Source organism: Aspergillus novofumigatus (assembly GCF_002847465.1).
Source record: "Aspergillus novofumigatus IBT 16806 chromosome Unknown P174scaffold_8, whole genome shotgun sequence".
Taxonomy (NCBI): domain Eukaryota; kingdom Fungi; phylum Ascomycota; class Eurotiomycetes; order Eurotiales; family Aspergillaceae; genus Aspergillus; species Aspergillus novofumigatus.
Window position 1 is genome coordinate 1,692,453 of NW_020194281.1, and position 18,267 is coordinate 1,710,719.

At 49.4% G+C, this 18,267-nt stretch overlaps 7 protein-coding genes and 2 non-coding genes across 9 annotated transcripts; 6 read left to right on the forward strand and 3 right to left on the reverse strand.

Moving 5' to 3' along the window:
* The first annotated feature begins 648 nt into the window (after positions 1–648).
* P174DRAFT_454525 (uncharacterized protein) lies at positions 649–2,143 on the forward strand. The gene is made up of 7 exons (XM_024829244.1): positions 649–854; positions 909–1,013; positions 1,073–1,297; positions 1,355–1,497; positions 1,547–1,614; positions 1,664–1,694; positions 1,749–2,143. The coding sequence occupies exons 1-7, from the start codon at positions 669–671 to the stop codon at positions 2,134–2,136; spliced, it is 1,146 nt and encodes a 381-aa protein (XP_024679088.1). The 5' UTR covers positions 649–668; the 3' UTR covers positions 2,137–2,143.
* Positions 2,144–2,888: 745 nt separating this feature from the next.
* On the reverse strand, positions 2,889–2,960 carry P174DRAFT_t159. Its single transcript has one exon. It is a non-coding gene; the product is annotated as a tRNA-Arg (tRNA).
* A 2,622-nt stretch (positions 2,961–5,582) lies between these two features.
* On the forward strand, positions 5,583–7,423 carry P174DRAFT_396071 (fungal specific transcription factor domain-containing protein; the record flags this gene model as incomplete). The annotated part of the gene is made up of 5 exons (XM_024823721.1): positions 5,583–5,737; positions 5,785–6,365; positions 6,419–6,535; positions 6,585–6,860; positions 6,906–7,423. 5 exons carry the CDS (start codon positions 5,583–5,585, stop codon positions 7,421–7,423), a joined length of 1,647 nt encoding a protein of 548 aa, XP_024679089.1.
* A 476-nt stretch (positions 7,424–7,899) lies between these two features.
* Positions 7,900–9,807, forward strand: P174DRAFT_515569 (putative MFS multidrug transporter). The gene is made up of 5 exons (XM_024832201.1): positions 7,900–8,038; positions 8,094–8,575; positions 8,633–9,019; positions 9,109–9,309; positions 9,351–9,807. The coding sequence occupies exons 1-5, from the start codon at positions 7,960–7,962 to the stop codon at positions 9,666–9,668; spliced, it is 1,467 nt and encodes a 488-aa protein (XP_024679090.1). The 5' UTR covers positions 7,900–7,959; the 3' UTR covers positions 9,669–9,807.
* Positions 9,808–10,462: 655 nt separating this feature from the next.
* P174DRAFT_377556 (GNAT family N-acetyltransferase) lies at positions 10,463–11,117 on the forward strand (the record flags this gene model as incomplete). The annotated part of the gene is made up of 2 exons (XM_024822757.1): positions 10,463–10,620; positions 10,670–11,117. 2 exons carry the CDS (start codon positions 10,463–10,465, stop codon positions 11,115–11,117), a joined length of 606 nt encoding a protein of 201 aa, XP_024679091.1.
* A 1,495-nt stretch (positions 11,118–12,612) lies between these two features.
* P174DRAFT_445390 (uncharacterized protein) lies at positions 12,613–13,577 on the forward strand. Its single transcript, XM_024828330.1, has one exon. The coding sequence runs from the start codon at positions 12,801–12,803 to the stop codon at positions 13,395–13,397; it is 597 nt and encodes a 198-aa protein (XP_024679092.1). The 5' UTR covers positions 12,613–12,800; the 3' UTR covers positions 13,398–13,577.
* Positions 13,578–13,621: 44 nt separating this feature from the next.
* P174DRAFT_t158 lies at positions 13,622–13,695 on the reverse strand. Its single transcript has one exon. It is a non-coding gene; the product is annotated as a tRNA-Val (tRNA).
* A 710-nt stretch (positions 13,696–14,405) lies between these two features.
* Positions 14,406–15,440, forward strand: P174DRAFT_377068 (NAD-dependent epimerase/dehydratase family protein; the record flags this gene model as incomplete). The annotated part of the gene is made up of 1 exon (XM_024822728.1): positions 14,406–15,440. One exon carries the CDS (start codon positions 14,406–14,408, stop codon positions 15,438–15,440), a length of 1,035 nt encoding a protein of 344 aa, XP_024679093.1.
* A 1,083-nt stretch (positions 15,441–16,523) lies between these two features.
* On the reverse strand, positions 16,524–18,183 carry P174DRAFT_445392 (NAD(P)/FAD-dependent oxidoreductase). The gene has a single exon (XM_024828331.1). The coding sequence runs from the start codon at positions 18,046–18,048 to the stop codon at positions 16,708–16,710; it is 1,341 nt and encodes a 446-aa protein (XP_024679094.1). The 5' UTR covers positions 18,049–18,183; the 3' UTR covers positions 16,524–16,707.
* Between the last annotated feature and the right edge of the window lie 84 nt (positions 18,184–18,267).

Consider the following 18,267-nt stretch of genomic DNA (forward strand, 5'->3'; position numbering starts at 1 on the left):
TCCAGTCGACGACAAAGACATTATTAATATTGCTATTATTATTCTGCTTCTTCCTCTTACCGAGCAGTGGTCAATTCCTAGACACTGTACTAGACATGGGGGCAATCTTCCACGCACTGCCTCTCCAGAGGACAGAGAAACAAGAGCATTGATATAAATTAACCGGGGCAATAACCGGGGCAATCTAGATGGGGCAAACCATCCGATCCTTGCTCGATTAGCTGGGCATGAATGGTCTGGAGATCCAATCCAGCGACTTTAGCGTTGGTCCGGCCACTTTTAGGGCCACTTTAGGAGCACTCCGATGCGCCTAAGGATGCATTAACAACCCGCGATGGCCAGAACCCTTCAGACTTGCACGAGGGATTTCATGATATGCACATGATATGGACACACGAGCAAACAACACAGATTATTAGCGAGCTCAAGGAGGAGACACTGTCTCCTCTACTCATGCGCCAAGGCACTTAGCAATATTTGACCCCAATCACCTATGGCTTGCATTTGACGCAACAGGGTATCCTTGCTAGATGGTGGCTCGATCAAGAAGACCCTAAATCCTTCGGAAAATTCGATGCCGCATGGAATAAATGAATCATAAAGAGCGCTTCTCATCAACCCCCGGCTGTGTAATGTAGCTATGAGGGTCTGCTCGCCCGGGTTTGACAATGGAAGGCGTGTCTCGGACTCCTCCTTTTGCATCAATCACGGACAGTGATCATGGTGCATACCTTCTTCTCGTCAATGTTTCCTTGTTGATTGTGCTGGCCTTCTTCATCGCGGCCAAAATAAGCTCGTCGATCTATCTCAAGCGGCGGCGAACGACGACCAGTTCTCCAATCTACATCGGAACGGTATGCCTGGTGGGAATTTAAGTAAAAGGACGACACTGACTGCGAATCTTCCAGGTTGTTGCCATCATCCAGACAATCATACTCCAATATGCGGTCAAACACGGCTTGGGGAAGAAGCAGGACTCACTGACTGTGGACTCTTTCGAAAAGTACAGCAAGGTATTTCCAAAGCGTCAGGCGTGCCACTACTCTCCGTCTAATCTTTGCTTTCATAACAGTACAACTACGCTGCTCAGCTGCTTTATATTATCCCGGTCGCCTTATCCAAACTATCGACGACGCTCTTGGTGTATATATTGACCCCGCGGAAAGGTTTGCAGAAGGCATGTCTTGCCACAATAGGAGCGATAGGCGTCTGGACAGTTTTTGCGTTGTGTGCAATCGCTTTTCAATGTCCCCTGCCAGATGCTTGGTTGTATAGACCGGATCGCTGCACAGCAAAGGTATTTACTAATTTTCGATGGGCAGCACATAAGAAAGAGCTAGGCTAATCGTGCCAGGGCGCCTTGATGTACCTCGTCGCGATCATAAACATTCTAACTGACGTGGCCGTCCTCACCCTTCCCTTCTTCATGATGCACAAGGTCCAGATATCTCAAGGGAAAAGAATAAAGATTCTGTGCGCATTTTGCGCAAGAGCACTGTTGGTCGCCCGACATTGTACGAGTTATTCCACGCTAATGGGGACACAGCGCCGTCTTACTCACAATCGGGCAACTGGTGACACTACCGCAATCCTTAACCTCATCTGATACCACATGTAAGCTGGCACCGGTCCATCGCTCCAGAGCATGTCTAACGCAAAGCAGGGTCGACCGTCATACCATCAACCTTTACCCAGTAAGCCATTCCACGAGTTTCCAAGTGATCGCGCGTCTAACTTAACTTCTGAAGAGCAAACATGTATACGAACCTCATCGTCGCCTGCCTACCGACTCTCTACCACATCTTCGCCGGGCTTCACTCCGGTCTCATCACAACCCGATTACCAGACAACGTCGAGCTCTCTACACGACGGAAAGGAAGCAGCTACGGCAAGCAAACGCCGCTCAGCGCCGAGAAACGCCGCAGCATCTATACAGGGTTTGCGTTTGGGAACGGCGACTCAGTCGTGACCACCAACGTGCGTACAGATTCCCGGGAAGGGCGATTGAGCCGAATCCCCAGTGATGATAGCGAGGGGACCAGCGCCAGCACGAAGCAGTTGACGATGGAATCACGCAGGGACGGGGTGCTCAAGACAGTGGACATTCACATTCATGTGGAGCACGATTCGGGTTAGATTAATGACAACGTAGTAATAATGCCATTTCCGCTTAGACTACAAGGCCGGCCTCGGCTGGATGTAACTGCGTAAACAGAACAGGCCACCTGGGTACTGTAATCTGTCTTTAATATGGCCTGCATGGCGCTTGTAGGGATCGTTGCAGGGATATATATGAGCGACGGTCGTGCGCCGCGCGTGCTAATCTATAATGGAGCGTATATTCCGTAGGAGATAATATATGTACTTGCTCCTCGAGGCACGACCGTGTGTCCTCGGTTCCTTCGCGGTTAGTGTGTGTCTTGGTTGTTTCAGACTATGCGATAGGAAAATTATAGTGACGAGGGGTTTCTATCTAGATCCCAGCAGTCCTTCCGACCGGCCAGCGTCTTATAATCTTTCTCCGACGGAGTAACCCCTTTGAAGCATCTGCGACCGCCCTTCGAATATTAGAATGTAACCAATAATAATTAGAATTGCAATTGCGGCGAAATCATTCCTTGTTACTTGAGAAGATGGGTTATATGATGATTGCAGGGATTGTTCTTGATGTGAACATTGGAGAGAATATTGACCCCTTCAGGTTGGAGTCATCACCAGACTTTGGGTGTCAAAGGGATATAAATAAATAATAATAAAAAGAAATCTCGGTTCATTGCTCAGTAAAATTTCGTGTAGACTCATTGATGGTGCATATCCTTGTCAAAAGAACGATGTAGAGTTAAAGTGTGGTCGGAGGGCGGAAAAGGAAAAAGAAAAAGAAAAAGAAAAGCCCTACGTGGGGGTCGAACCCACAACCTTCAGATTAGAAGTCTGACGCGCTACCATTGCGCCAGCAGGGCTGTTGTTATATCAACTCGCAATAAGTATTGTTAGATAAGGCTGCCTTATATTACAGTATTATCGACAATCACCCAGGCTTCGTAGTCACGTGCCACAATCTTTCGCTTCAACGTCCAGCGTGAATTCTACTTACTCTCAGTCAATCGTTGCAAAGATTTACGTTGCAAACTCATTTTCATTTTACTCATGACTCAATGTACTTCCGAGGCCCAGCATCACCTTAGCTAGTCCGTCAACGGTGGAACTTTAGGTACATAAGAACATGGAGGATCGGCTTAACATATTCCCGTCCCTCTACAGGAGCTGAAGGAGGTAAACAAGCCACCTGCCAACTGGATTTACGACATGGCCACAAACACCACAATGCTTAAGCTATGCTAACCTTCAAGAACATCTTCAGGGTTTGCTTTCCAACCCGTAGAACTTCTCTCAAGTATATGCCAGCCAAAAGGCAACTTTCTATTGAATGTCGAGGTATCTGAACGTCTATTCCTCGAGAGGTTTATAGCATTGACACTAATCACATTATAGGACATCCGATCTCTAAAGAAGACCTTTTCAAATACACAAATTTGACGGTCCCTTGCCGAGGAGAAAGTCCAGTTTTCCAAGCGTTATGTTCGCTTCAACCTTGAGAGATTATGTGATGTGGTTGCTAGCCTCTCTGGATCTGAAAGATGCACTGTCTCCAAGATAGAAAAAATGAAGGCGGATTTAGCAAAACACTCCTTATGACAACAGAAGATGGATCAGAGTACATTGTAAGAGTCTTTGCCCCAATGCGGGGAGACCTATGTACCGCACGGCATCGGAGGTCGCTGTGCTAAGCTTCAGTGACAGGAACACTGGGGATTGGCTGCGGCGCCTTAGCTGATGGATTTTCGTCCTATTAGTACGAAGGCATACGACGATTCCTGTTCCCAAGGTTCTAGCTCGGAACTCCGATATGTCAATGCAGTGGGTGCAGAGTGCATCATGGAAAAAGTCCCCCGAGTACAGGTTTTCAAGACATGGGGTGAAATGGGCGAGAGCAATCGGCTCTCGATAAATAAACGTCTCACTCAATGGGAACGTGAACTCTCTGCAATCTTCTACGATGGTTCCATACCTCCCATAAATGCATTCTCCGGCCTGGAGAATGTCGAGCCAATCCTGGACACCACAGCGCCAACGACCTATGTCAATATAACCAACCAAACCGGAGGGGCTAGGCCAAATGGATTCCAGCGCGAGTGCTCGCGTGAACACTTTTCCCAGCATGGGGCCTGAGAAGACTAGCCAGTTGCCCGCAACTCATTTCGAGCTGTTTCAGAATCAGATTAGAAACATCTCAAGCAGGGATATTGACGTTCAGATGGGGACATTCACACCCCAGCCTCTGTCAGTTCGCATCGCACAAGCCTCTGCAGATCGGGGAGGGAATGCTCTTGGATTAGACCCGTCAAACAGTGATCGAATCTGGGTGGAGAGTAAGCTGATGTGGATCAGTCCCGTCTGCAATGACGCGTGTCCGGGAGTATCTTTGCGAGATAGCAAATCAAGCCATGTCGGATCTCACCAGCACCTTCGGGAATGAGAAGCCGACGACTATCAATGGGGTGATATAGGCTTTATCTCGGAAGTTGCATCTGAAAGACAGACTTAACGAACAATTGAGTAACACCAGTAGATTGAATCCCCTGTTTATGAATGACGCGGCCGATGATCAGGATGTCTATTCCAGATACGGGCCGAAGAACAAAGCTCGACTGCAACAGATCGCTACGGCATACGGTCCTGCAAGATTTGTGAAGAGACAGGGTGGGCGGACTCTAAAGTGATGGATAATTGATCACTGTATTTAGTATGGACGATGAAGATTAGAGAGACCCGGAAGGAGGATTTGCTGTCACGTGACCGGACTTTGTTTCAATCTTTCGCTCTTCCATCCACAACTTTAAACGACAACAACATGCCTTTTTCTTCTCCTGAGTTTCGGGACTGTATTTTCTTATCTGGAACTGTGCAAATGTATTGGCAGGAGAGGTATTTGCTATGATCCCCTCTTATGGTCGAGACCAGAATATTTCCGATGTTCGGTCTTTCTCCGACGCTGACAACGCTCTCCGCATATTATTTGAGTCAGCTCCAGACAGCAAGTGACTTTTGTTCAAGATACTTCACAACCGCCGAAGATCGCGATAATTCATGTTTCTCCGTATAAATGCTCTAGGCTACTAGCATTTGCCTCTGTGATTGCGATTGAACAACCGGCCTCATCATGGAATCACCTAGGGGGCCTCCCACCCGTCTCTTCAAGTCATGTCGGCGGTGTCGCAAGCTAAAGATGCGCTGTGATGCGCGCCATCAGATCCCTTGCTCCCGATGCCAGGCTGCTGGTCATGACTGTATAGTGGACACAATCGACAGAGGAGGCAATGAGCGAAGAAAGCAGAACAAAGAGCAAACTCGGTATTCTGCCTACCACGAAAGGAGTGGCATATAAAACCAACTGACTCCAGTCCAGGTTTAACCCTCTTTCACCAACAAGCTCCAGCCTCTCGTCAGTGGGAAGCTTCAACAACCGAGGATCGACTGGCCAATCCAGCCTTGAGATTCAGCATTTTACGTCGCAGGATATGATGGCTCCTCAGTCAGCAATGCATTCCATGTCGGTCAATCTAGGAGCTCCAAATGAGCAGATATTCATCGGCGAGTCGGAGAATGATGATCCAACGAAAGACGTGATTACAAGAGGCATTATCACCGAGGAGCAAGCTCGCGGCATCTATGAGAGGTACGTAGGTTCACCTAAGCGAGAGAATGTTGCTAAACGACAACCAGATTCATGAATGGAAGCAAGAATTTCCTGCCTCTCTTCGACCCTGTGAGGGACACCTATGACTCCATCCGATCTCGGTCATTGTTCTGCTTCACTGTCATTATCTACCTCGCTAGTCGAGCTGTTCCTGAGCTTCGCAGCAACAACCATTTGCAGCGGGTCCTACAAGATGAAGCACAAAAGCTAGCCGAAGACAGCTTCTTTGAACGACCAACCAAGCTCGAGACTGTCCAAGGAATGATCCTTCTGGCGGCATATTCAGAGAAATCTTGGTTCTCCACGGCTCTCATTCTCCGGACAGCATTGGATTCGGGGCTTGAGAAATCTCTGGATACTCTTTTGGCGCAGACAAACACGCCCCGGAGTTACCTATCTGCCACAATGGAAGATCGGATCCTGGTGTGGCAAACACGAACGTGGCTAATCACGTACACTACTGAGCTTGATATAGCTGCGGGGACGGGCAGAAAATCGCGAGTCAATGAGCTTGATGTAGCTAAGCTCCGCAAGTATCTCGACTATCCTCTCTCACTGCCCAGCGATATGCGTACAGTCAGTGTCATCGAAATCCATCAACTACGAGGTAGTGATCTATTCTTTTTCCATCCGTCGGTCATTGCAGCTAATATAGCACAGCTCGAGCACGACGAACTATAGACAGTACCACCGCGGGGCAGTTGCTGTCCACCGAATTGCCCGCAATCATGGCCCGATTAGAGGAGTGGTGGAAAACTTGGGACGGAATACATGATCGTAAGAAAATCGGTTGCTCGTCGGAACAGGAAGGACGCTGACGAAGTAGAAAATGGCTTCCACGCTGGAGCGTTTCAGCGGTCTAGCTTGAAATATATGCTCAATTATGCTCGGGTCTATGTCCTCTGTGCCACCATCGCTCGCATCCAGAAACGGCCGTCGTCGGAAGTTCTCCCAGATCCGGAGTCGGACGCTGTGCTAGGGCTCTGGAAGTCACTGGTCGAGATCATTATGGGCCAAATGGCATTGTTGGTCAATGAGACTGCTTACCGGTGCCAGCTCACCTGGGCTCCGACGTATCCGGCGCTCACTATAGCCTTTATCAGTAGGTTTCACTCCTCTGCGCATTGGCAGGTACTAACCAGGCTAGCAACATTCGCTGTTCGAGTGGCACGGTGGCATCCGGCTTTGATCGATCAAAGCTTGGTCTTGCAAAGGGCGCAGCAAATCAGCGAGATTCTCAAGCTGCCGCCTTATCCGGATATCCATCGCACCGTGTCCATATTCTCCAACTATGCAAGTGCGCTTTTTGCAGAAAGAAGTTCCACGACTAATCAAGGCACTGCAACGTCAAATACTGCAGGATCCTCGATGCAACCAAGGCAGGGTGCAGACAATCCGAGGTCCGACTCTGGCCTGTTTGATATGTCGCATGACCAGGCGCAGGAGCAGTCGCTGCAGAGAGATGCACAGACTCACGGAGACTCATTGTCAGATGAGGGACGAACCGGGGAAGCTCGACCGGATCCTGCACTACCACGCCTTCTGGGGGAGATGAATATACCCAACTGGACTCTGTCAACGTCTATAGCCGACTCGTTCGATCTGTTCGAGGAAGGGCAGTCGGATGTGTTTGACTTTTTGCCTTCGATGCCTTCCATATCCTAGACAGTAATGACTACACTGTGTCGATCTGTGACCGAGACGGTTGTCGAATGTGATGAGAGTGAAAAGATGCCATATCAGCTGTGATCGACAGGCCTAGATCAGCAAGCTGCCTAGCAAACCAGTCAGAATTCATGTGCCATTCCCCAATTCCCTCAATCCCATCCACTCACAAGGAGCTTTTATGTTCGATCAGGCATCAAATACTCCTCCAGACCACGGGGCCGGCCGATGGGGACCGGCTCCTGATCGGCGCCGGTGCAAGTTTCTGCATCTCCACCGGGGCCGGTCCGGCGCCGGATTTAGTGCTGGAACTTAAGACTGAGCGGGCGCTATGATTGGCGAATCGGTTTCTATATCTTGGTCCAGGCATGAGAAAACAATTACATCTGCAATGCCTGGACACGTCCATCCGTTTCTATGACTCAGTTTTGCGGTAAGACTGTCCAGAGGTTGATCGACTCTTGACAATAAATACTCCGAAATGGCGCCAAGTCGGGAACAATTGTGGTTTGCCGAACCCAAGCCTAACAGCTGGAATGCACACGGAGCAGAAGCTATTCATTATGCTAGAAGAGAAATCAATTTCCAGCCCGGCTCAGCCAGGGCGTTCTATAGGTATGACAAGTGTGTATTCCAATTCGTTCCACCCCCGAGTGCTGACAGATACAAGGGACACCCGAATCTCGACAAACATGCTCGAACCAAAGCAAATCCACATCTCCGAATGACTGGCCGGTACATAAAAAGTTGGCCATCGTCGTCGCAACCTTTCTCAGTGTAATCAATTCCGGCATCGGGACCTCGCTGCCGAGCAATGCGGTCCCCTACATCATGCGGGAGTTCCACGTGGAGGATGCCACACAAAGTAATTTACCAACTTCAGTGTTTCTCATCGGGTATATTGTCGGGCCACTTGCGTTTAGTCCCTTGAGTGAGACCATCGGACGGCGTTTGGTGCTGCTGCCTACTATTACCGTGTTTACTTTGTCGACCGTGGCATGTGCGTTGAGTCCGAATTGGGGATCGCTGCTCTTCTTTCGTTTCATCTGCGGAACCATGGGCTCTGCGCCTCAGACGGTTGTGGGTGGTGTATATGCGGACATGTTCTTTGATCTCAGAGAAAGAGGTAGAGTGATGGCATTCTATATGGCGGTACGTAGGAAGGTTCGTTTATGTTAATCAACGCGTATAGGCTGACTGTGCATCTAGTCAGCTAGCTTTGGGCCCATTCTGGGTCCAATAATATCCGGTTTTGCATCGCCCTCTTATGGCTGGCGATGGACGTTCTGGATTGGTTCAATATTGGCGGGCTGCGCCTGGATCTGCCTGCTCTTTATGCCCGAGACCTTCGGGCCGGTTTTGTCGCGAGGCAATGCGACTGGAATGGAGGATACAGCTTCAAAGAACACTGTCAACGTCGTTCAGATCGTCAAGCGACCTTTGGCTATGCTGCTCTTCGAACCCATTATTACCTTCACTTCGATATATATCGCGCTGGCTTACGGTCTTGTGTTCTTCTACTTTCAAGCTTACCCAATAATCTTCGAAGGTTTGTTCCCTCTTTGTCTGGTCATACAACGCATGCTGACTTGGCAGGTGTCTACGGATTTGATGTACAAATGACCTCTCTTGCTTTTCTACCTGGTAGGTACATCACCTCCGTCCATTGAGCCACGCTAACAGAGATAGTCGGCGTCGGTGCAGCCTCCACCAGTCTCGTCGCCCTCTACTGGGATATGACCTATGACAAAGCCAAAAAACACAACAAACCATGGCGCTTCGGTGCAGAACTCCACCGACTCCCTATATCCTGTCTCGGCGCCGTCCTCCTCACGGCCAGCTCGTTCTGGCTCGCCTGGACTTCCCGAGCAGAAGTCCACTGGGCGGTTCCCATCGCTTCCGGGTAGTGTTCGGTTTTGGCTACCAGACCATCTTCGTCTCGCTGTTGACGTACGTGACCGATGCTTACAAGATATACTCCGCCAGCGCGCTGGCCAGCTCGGTCATCCTGCGCAGTGTTCTTGGGGCGCTGTTGCCGCTGGCTGCTAAGCCGATGTACGCGACATTGGGGGTGAGCTGGGCGACCTCGCTGGTTGGGTTTCTGAGTCTGGCGTGTGTGCCTATTCCGTTTGTACTCTTGTACAAAGGCGAGGGGGTAAGAGAGAGGAGCAAATTCTGTCAGCAACTGATGAAGCAGGAATGGGCGAATGGAAGTTCGGATACAGAGCGCGGAATACAGGGTTGAGGGGGGTAACGGTGAGGTATAATGACTTATGAGAATAGTCTAATTAGATATTAAAAGTTTTAGTATAATTTTTGGTTATAGAAAATGGCATTTGAAGAGAGCGAACAATGGAATCCAAGAGCTCGAGACTCATTTGATGAAGCACCATTTCAGCGGGTGTGGTATGAAGGAAATACATTCATAAGCCATATTACTCTCCCAACAACCTAAATCTTAGTGATCTTTAATCCAGTCGCTTGCTCCAATTCATGGCAATGTGTCAAAGTGCGCTTCTGCGAGGCAGATGACCCTAACTGTCGTGGCGCGCATATACATTTGAGCTCACCCTGCGCACGTCGGTACTGCTCTATATAATGTACCAGGCTAACACAAATTGGTCAACCCAGGGCATACGACATATTTCATGTAGCTATGATATGCAAGAATAACATGGCTAGTTGCAGCTGGCACTGTTCCACATATTAAGCTTATCTTGGCCGCAGTTGGGTCCACAGAGCCTTGCGGTTAGTCGATTTGACGGGACAGTTTGCTTGTTTTGATTTTCCGAGTAGAAATGAAGATAGCTGTCCTTCTGAAAGCGAAAACGAACTCATTCGACTTGTGTAAATCGTCTATCCAGTGGGCGATGGCTATTGCCGGACCATGTGATGCCGCTAGATGCTAAGGCCGCTCTATAGTCTCACATCAGTATATCGATGACTCACACAACAACCCATGTATAACTATATGAAGAGCACAATTCCCATCACCAAAGATATACCTAGCCTCTTATTCAAATGTCCACCGCTTTTTCGATGCATTACCCCGAGCAAGCCGTTGCTGTAATTATTCCCGAGGAGGTACCACCCATATATACCGAACGCCTCCTTCTGCGGCCCCTGCGAATCGACAACGACGAAGATGCCGCCGGAATCTTCACTATCAGAAGCCGACAAGATGTCGTTGATTGGCTGTGAGAAATCTGTATTTCACGATAACGTTCTCCAGCTGACTTGCCCCAGGTGGCCCAGAGTAGCAGATACCACTATCGAAGAAACCAAAGCCCACATGACGAGAAAGGTGTTCAAAGATCCAGACGCAACCGGTGCGGTTGGACGGTTATTCTTCTTTGTCATTATTCCTAAAGATGAACCTGATCGTATCATTGGATCCCTTGGCGTTAACTCTCTATCGCCCGCTCCCACGGTGGGATATGCCTTGCATCCCTCGTTCTGGGGGAAGGGATATGCCAGCGAAGCCTTACGGGGCGTGATCGATGCATGGTGGAAGCTGCCTCGGGTGGATGGCTTGGGACATGAGGAGAAATTGTTCGCGGTGGTTAATTTGGCTAATAAAGGGAGTTTGAAGGTTTTGCAGCGAAATGGGTTCAAGATTTACAAGGAAGTCGTGCTTGAGGGGGACACGGTGGCTTCTATGGAACTAGAGAGTCCTCGGCGAGCGGTTACTTGACATGGATCGATTGAGCTGTAGCACTAGATAATGCCAAACCATGCAGGTGTGCTATTTAGTATCAGTGAGCCTAGATTAATCCTGAGGCACCATCTCACCTCTGTCGCGATCTTAGCATGATATCTTGGAGGATTCCAAAAGGCATAAAGATGAGAAGAATCTGGGAATTCATTCCACTCCACTCGCACAAACCAAGTTGTGTACCGGTTGCTAGTAATAGTGTCTATGAGAAAAGAAGTATCGGTGTCTCCCTTCTTCCAACCGAGTCTGTGATTGATCAAGAGGAACCCCTTGCAGTGTGCATCACATCAGGTTGTGTTTCCGTCTTCACCATTATGGCAAATCAGTCCCTCGCTGGTGCCTTGATCTGACAGATGGTTTCGAGAGTGACGTCGTACTACCGAATTTACAATCTATGAGAGGTTGTTATACTTGAATAGGCTCAAGGGCAGATCTGCACTGATGACTGTTGAATAAAGGCGGTTGACTCCGACAAGTTCTTTTCTTGCATTAATATGACTAGACCATCTATGTCATAGAACATCAGGCAGAGAAGCAATGTGACCAGCTGACCTGTCATTAGTCTGTTAGTAAGTGCTTGGATGCACAGCTTACAATATATTGGATCTATATGCTACTTATAGAATTGTGGCTGTCAGATGCATGGTTCATGCATACTGTGGCACTGTGCAACAGGAAACTGTAAGGCTGAATCAGACATATCCTCTCTCACTGCCCCTCGAGGATCACTTCTTGAATCCGTGTTTTTGCTTGTTTTCGACAGCCTTCCTCTCCGGACATTCAACCCATGTCTATGCCGCCGCTCGCTTAGATATGAGTCAATACATTGCTTAATTGCAGATATCTACGTACCGTAGTATTGATTATGACGTCCAGAGTACTTACTCTGCCAAATTCCAAAAGTCCAAATCTGTCTCCTCATTCTGATCCACACCGCTAAAATCCTTTCGACGACAAGCTCGTATTAGGCCCCAGTGGTCATCGCCATTGGTCATCCATTCGCTTATATACGAGCATTGCACCAATCTTTTGAATCTTCTGACGTCCAACAAGACACTCAGTAAGACATTTCGAACTATGCCGATGGCAGTTTGTGAGCTGAGCCTGGGATTGAATCAGGTGATCGAAGCCACGCTTTCGGTCAACTCTTGACGACGATTATTCCAGACCAAGAACCTAACAAATGCCGAAATTGCCGTCCTATAATCAACGCTTTTCTGTCTGACGCAAGGCTCTCACGGATCTTGCCAAGACGTCGGGTAAGACATTGCAGTCTGACAGCGCGATTTGGCAACCCGGTTGGAGCTTCCCGATCAATCATCTGAGACAAGTCGAACTCTATGGCTCGTTCTCGATATCATGACTGAGGTCCTGTGGTATCCCGTACTTATTACAGAACCCCGTCTTGATTTGGATGGTTCTCGTAGAGGCCATCAGCTTCGATGTATGCTGTGTCACACTATGACCGGGCTTTGGACGCCACAATCCCTTGTTTTCGACTCGAACTTGAATGCCTCGAGGTGCACTACACCGGCTGAGCAGCCGACAGTTATCCCATAGACATAAATAGTTGTCTCCATCTCGGTCCATGGTCCAAGTAACAAATCCACATCTGAAATCAAAGACCTAACCATCCTACCAAATCACTACCCATCAACCACAATGCTCAAGTCTGCTGTTCTTCTCAGCCTTCTTCTAGCGGCAGCAACTGCCTCTCCCACCCCCACCGAGGACCTCGTCCCTCGAGCCTGTGGCACACTGGGCCCATCCGTCATCGATGTGCTCAGGGTATCAACACCCGACAATGCCTCTCCGGGCCAGCAATTCACCGTCAGCCGCGCCGGGTATCCCCCATATAACACCCAGATCTCCGCCATAACGTTCAACTACATCCCCCAAAACGCAACAGGTTGCATGCTGGAACTCGACATCCCGGTCCTATCTCAACCCAACCAGATCGCCGAAGGCGCCACCCAGGTCGATATCTGGACTACTGACCCCTGGGACTGGTACTCGCTGCCGACGTACAACAGGCCCCCGAAGAGGAGGGAGATGGTCGGCACGTACATCTTCCCGACGCAGCCGACGACTACGGAATCGAAGAGAATCATTGCCTCGAATACATGCTCGGATCCCATGAGCTTCCTGGTGGAGCTGAGTAACTGGCAGACGCAGAGTGGTAGTGTCAATTTTTATAATACTCTGGGTGGAAAGCAGGGGATTGTGCCTATTGGGTTCAGGATGATCTTTAACTGTTAATTTTGTCTTGTATTCCGCGGCCTGTCAGATACGAGTCGGGGGAGGTGATGGGATTATGATCTAGACAGCGCACAAGCGGCAGTCCACAGGTACAGAAACTGAATTATGTTACGTCAAATCTTTATGGTCCCATCTGTTATTTATAGATAAGTTGAGCAGACATCAATTGGAAAGATCAGGAAACAATAGAACATTGGAGAGTATAAGGACAAAAAAAGAACAAGTGACCAGTGCCGGGCTCGATCCGGCGACCTTATCGGTGTTAACGATACGTGATAACCAACTACACCAACCGGCCTTACTTGTTGTAAGCAGCGGAGACTTTTTGCCATATAGACTAGACACAGCCGTTGTCCAATCTACCATGAACTCAGACAGGCATCACGACGCTGCAATTCATTTGAGTTGAATCTTGATGGAAATTTTGGTTGCTCATAGGACTCGCCTTAATTCTGTAACATGATTGATTCTCCGGTCGGATTGATTCTTGGTCTGATATCCAGTAACCGCTCGAGCTGAAAAGAATTAGATATATATATCGAGCAGACACTCCATACTGCTCCCATGGAAGGTCCGCCTCACCACTTGCAACCATGTCAACACTAAATTTGGAGAGCCGAAAGATAAACACCTGTGAAACCAAGGTCCCGTTCATCAATGTAATACTGCAGATTGGCGAGTAGACCATAGAGATCTCCTATTTCGTGCGAGGGCGTGTCACGTGACGCCAACTTATGGCAATGATGCTCATGCCGAGATACAACAACTGCTACAGATGATAAAGGCGGAATTTCTTCAGATCGAACATGCCTCTAGAATCAAGATATTCTATTGTAATCCAAGAATCTAGGCCCCACAAGTCCAGAATTGCCTGATGCGTATCTTGCTTCGATTAGGTTGGACTGCCCACTTTGACATCATCATCCTGATGTCATTCCATCTTCTATACATATCAAGATTCAATTGAAGGCTTCATATACCTTGACGACCACCAAGTTAGAGATCAAAATGGACTGCATATCCAGAACCGTAGCCTTTCAATTACGGCCAAATTTATCTCTCCGTATACATTCTTGTCGTTGCTCAACGCGGAGCATCTCAGTCCACACAAGCCACCAACCGAGGATTGCAAACGTCAAATCACATCTCACCAAGAGACAAATCCTTAGAAAATATTCACTCACATCAATTGAAGGAAACATGAGAATCGCAATTACTGGCGCTCGCGGCTCTGTCGGCCGATCCGTGGTCAAGCTCTGCGCTGATGCCGGCCACTCCACGGTGCAGATCAACCGCACCGACACCGACTACGACGGCACGCCCCGTTCGGAAATGGCGACGGCGGACGTTGCAAATGACTATGACGCATGCCTCAAAGCATTTAAGAACTGCGATGCCGTCATCCATCTTGCGTCCATCCCAGACCCCGTCGATAAGCCAGATCACACCGTCCACAACAACAACGTCAATTCTGCATTCAACTGCTTCCGCGCCGCGGCTGAACTAGGCATCAAGCGATTCTGCTATGCTTCGTCGGTGAACGCTGTGGGATTGGCGTATGCAAACCAGCCGCTCAAATTCGACTACTTCCCCGTGGATGAGGATGCGCCGCAGCGGCCAACGGATTCCTACGCACTGGCCAAGCATGAGGCCGAGCTCCAGGCACGCTCGTTCGCGACATGGTTCCCTGGAATGAAGATCGCTTGTCTGCGTATTCATGAGGTTGCACCGCTTAAGGACGTGCAGAAGGAGCACCAGGAAGATTGGGAGAATGCGGCTGTTAAGCAGTTATGGGGCTGGGTGAACCCCCAGGCGACAGCGAGGGCGTGCCTGCTTGCCGTGGAGCGGAGCGATAACTTTGAGGGATGCCAGGTCTTTAACATCGTGGCGCCGACCACTACCCAAGAGACGCCCTCAGAGGAATTGGCTAAGAAGTATTATCCCGGAGCTGAGATTCGAGGCGATATGTCCAAGAACCAGAGTTTCTTTGCTGTTGACAAGGCACAGAGAATTCTTGGATGGACTCATGATGAAAAGGAGTGATCTCTTGTGTGACAAAATAAATGATGTGTCATGATAAAATCCTCGGTAGATAGGCAGTCTTATTTGCATAGGTTATGATACTGAGCGGAATGGAAAATGGAGTAATGGAGTAATGAGCTGCTTTTGGGGCATGTATTCGCCCATCTATTGTGTTTGGTTCTCAGAACAGCACAGTAGGCACTTAATAAGTCCCTGTCCTTGGTTGCTTTGGCCAAACCAGCCTAAGATCCGTCCGTTTCGCAAGACGGGTAGTTTCCCCAGTTCAGGCTTTCACCTTCTTCAGACAGTATGATGGAAGATTCGCCTCGATCAGAAGATACATACCGTGTTACTTTATGACAATGCCTCGGACGTCTTGACGAACCAGGCAAGATCTAAATCACTTCAAGTAGAATGATTAAGATGGTGACATCAATTGATAAAGACAGAAGTCTTGCTGTAGAGTCATCAATTCAAGCAAAGCTCCTCAGAGCCCCCTCATCAATCTGCCAGAATGCGAAATGACCGGATCATCTTGAAAAGAGCGACTCTCCACCAAGATGCTCGAAAGCCTCTCTTTCAAACCGACAAGCGCCTACGAGCGAACAGGACAGAGAATTCAGTCGCCGACTCGGTTAACGACCGAAGTCCCATCCCATGTTGAGAAGGTCGTCATAATCAGGAAGCCTCCGAAGAAACCGGAATATAATAGTCCCTCGGCCAAGCAGCTCTTGGCTGAGGTGGTCAGATCATTGCCTGATGCTGTCTGAGACATCATTCAGGGGACTGCTACGGGGACCACCATGATGAAAACGATCCTGAGCTCTGTAGAATATTCTTTGGACTATCTCATGTGCTGATATCGGACGAGAAACGTTACCCGGCCGAGTCTCGGACATTCTCGGCCGATAGAGTCATGGCTGTTTCAGTGGAAAAGAAGATCAGCCCGTGTTGTAAGTAGACCTTGCAAGCAGCAGTAAGTCTGAGAGAATTGAAACAAGCAGTTCATAGAGAGATCTCTGAGATACAATTCTCCAGACTGCAGAGTTGCTGAGAAGAATGACGGAGGAAGAAAGGGATCTGGAGGGTGTACTGGATAGGTAAGGAAAGTTTGGAGACTGTGGGGCCAAAGTACACGTGATATAACATGGATCCAGCCAATTAGAATATAGTTCTTTGAAGATAGCCTGATGCGGACTGGCCGTTCCTTAGACTTGTTATTGCTTCGCTACAAATCAAATTATTCTATAGTCCATAACCTGGTATCATACATGCAAAAAGCTCTCCTCTATTGGATCCAGCCCTTGGGACCGCCCCAGGTGCCCTTCACCATGTAGTTGTAGTAGACCCAGGGGAAGAAGTCTTTCTTCAGGTGGTAGAATGCACGGCGAGGAGTTGCCTGGTCGATGCCTAGCATTTTACCAAACGTCTCCTTGGGTTCCCCCGCGTACTTGAACTCCGCCAGAAGGACCTTGCCGTACTCGGTCAGAAGTGGACACGAGGTGTAACCGTCATAGGAGGAGTCGAGCTCCTTGCCCTCCATGGTTCTCAGCAGGTTGCTGACGAGGACGGGTGCCTGTGCCGTGATCGCGGCCGCCGTCTTGGATGTGGGGAGACTGGAGGCATCACCGGCCGACCAGACATTGCCATATTTCTTGTGGCGCGTGGTGTTGTCGTCAACGTCGACGAAACCGGCGTCATTGGCGAGAGGGCTGTTCTTGACAAACGCATGCGCCCCCATCTTGGGCACCACATGTAAGAAATCGAACCGCCTGGTCACCTGCTCCTGTCCGTCCAGACGCTTGAACGTCGCCTTATCGCCATCGATGGCGACGAGGTCGTGCTGGAACAGTCCTTCCACCTTTCTCTCCTTGCGCAGCTCTTCCAGCTTGGCGCTGTACTTGGGCACACCGAACATTCCGGGAAGAGCTGTAGCGAAGCTAATCTGGATTGCTCCACTCGAGGGATTGCTGGGGGCGTAGAGACCGGCACGCTTCCAATAGTCCAGCGCGAGCCACATGATCTTCTGGGGAGCGCCTGCGCACTTGACCACGCCAGCCGGCTGGGTGAAAATGGCGGTACCTTTCTGCAGTTTCTCGATGGTGCTGTAGGCCTTGTCGCAGGTGTCATAGCCATAGATGGACGAAACGAGCGAGTTCGAATCGGCGAGAGCCTCAGGCAAACCCTTGATGCTGCTGAAGTCGACCTTGATACCGGGCACCACGACCAAGTGCTCATAGTTGACCTTGTCGCCGTTGGCGAGCGTGATGAAGTTGTTTTCAGGAGAAAAGGTGTGCACACTGTCGTTGTAGAACCTGAGCTTGGGATCGAGCAGGCCATTGAGCGGTTGTCGCAGATCCTCCTTGTTCTTGAGACCACCACCAACAAGAGTCCATCCGGGCTGATAGTGATGCCAGATAGCGGGATCGACCACCGCAATGTCGCCTTGAGAGAACCTTCCGGTGCGAAGCAACTGATGACTGACAGTGAGACCAGCACTACCACCACCAACCACGACTACTCTGTGATTGCGCGAAGTGCCCACTGCAGCTGTCGCAAAACCCCGCGTTACCGTTGAGGCATTCTGTGCAGCAAGTACTGAGCGAGAAACAGCAGCAGAAGCTGCCATTGTTACGCGATTGCGGAACATGACTGACATAATATGAGACTGGAAGATGTAACAAAAACTGGAGGGCAAGTGAACCAAAGGGAAGCAAGAGTTGGATGGCGCGACGATACAAAAAATACGACGATAAAAAGGGCCCCCGGATGTCGCAATCAGGAGCGATTATTAATGGTGCGATAAGGATCTCAGATAAGCCAGTGGGCCCACCCGACCTGCATCGGC

Excerpts from the sequence above, each read along its gene's own strand:
- P174DRAFT_454525 (XM_024829244.1), top strand. The coding sequence starts at position 669 with ATGGAAGGCGTGTCTCGGACTCCTCCTTTTGCATCAATCACGGACAGT. Across the intron at positions 855-908 it reads CTCCAATCTACATCGGAACG|GTTGTTGCCATCATCCAGAC; the intron begins GTATGCCTGGTG and ends CGAATCTTCCAG. Across the intron at positions 1,615-1,663 it reads AACCTCATCTGATACCACAT|GGTCGACCGTCATACCATCA; the intron begins GTAAGCTGGCAC and ends AACGCAAAGCAG.
- P174DRAFT_515569 (XM_024832201.1), top strand. The coding sequence starts at position 7,960 with ATGCACACGGAGCAGAAGCTATTCATTATGCTAGAAGAGAAATCAATT. Across the intron at positions 8,576-8,632 it reads TGATGGCATTCTATATGGCG|TCAGCTAGCTTTGGGCCCAT; the intron begins GTACGTAGGAAG and ends CTGTGCATCTAG. Across the intron at positions 9,310-9,350 it reads GAGCAGAAGTCCACTGGGCG|ACCATCTTCGTCTCGCTGTT; the intron begins GTTCCCATCGCT and ends TTTGGCTACCAG.
- P174DRAFT_445390 (XM_024828330.1), top strand. The coding sequence starts at position 12,801 with ATGCTCAAGTCTGCTGTTCTTCTCAGCCTTCTTCTAGCGGCAGCAACT.
- P174DRAFT_445392 (XM_024828331.1), bottom strand. The coding sequence starts at position 18,048 with ATGGCAGCTTCTGCTGCTGTTTCTCGCTCAGTACTTGCTGCACAGAAT.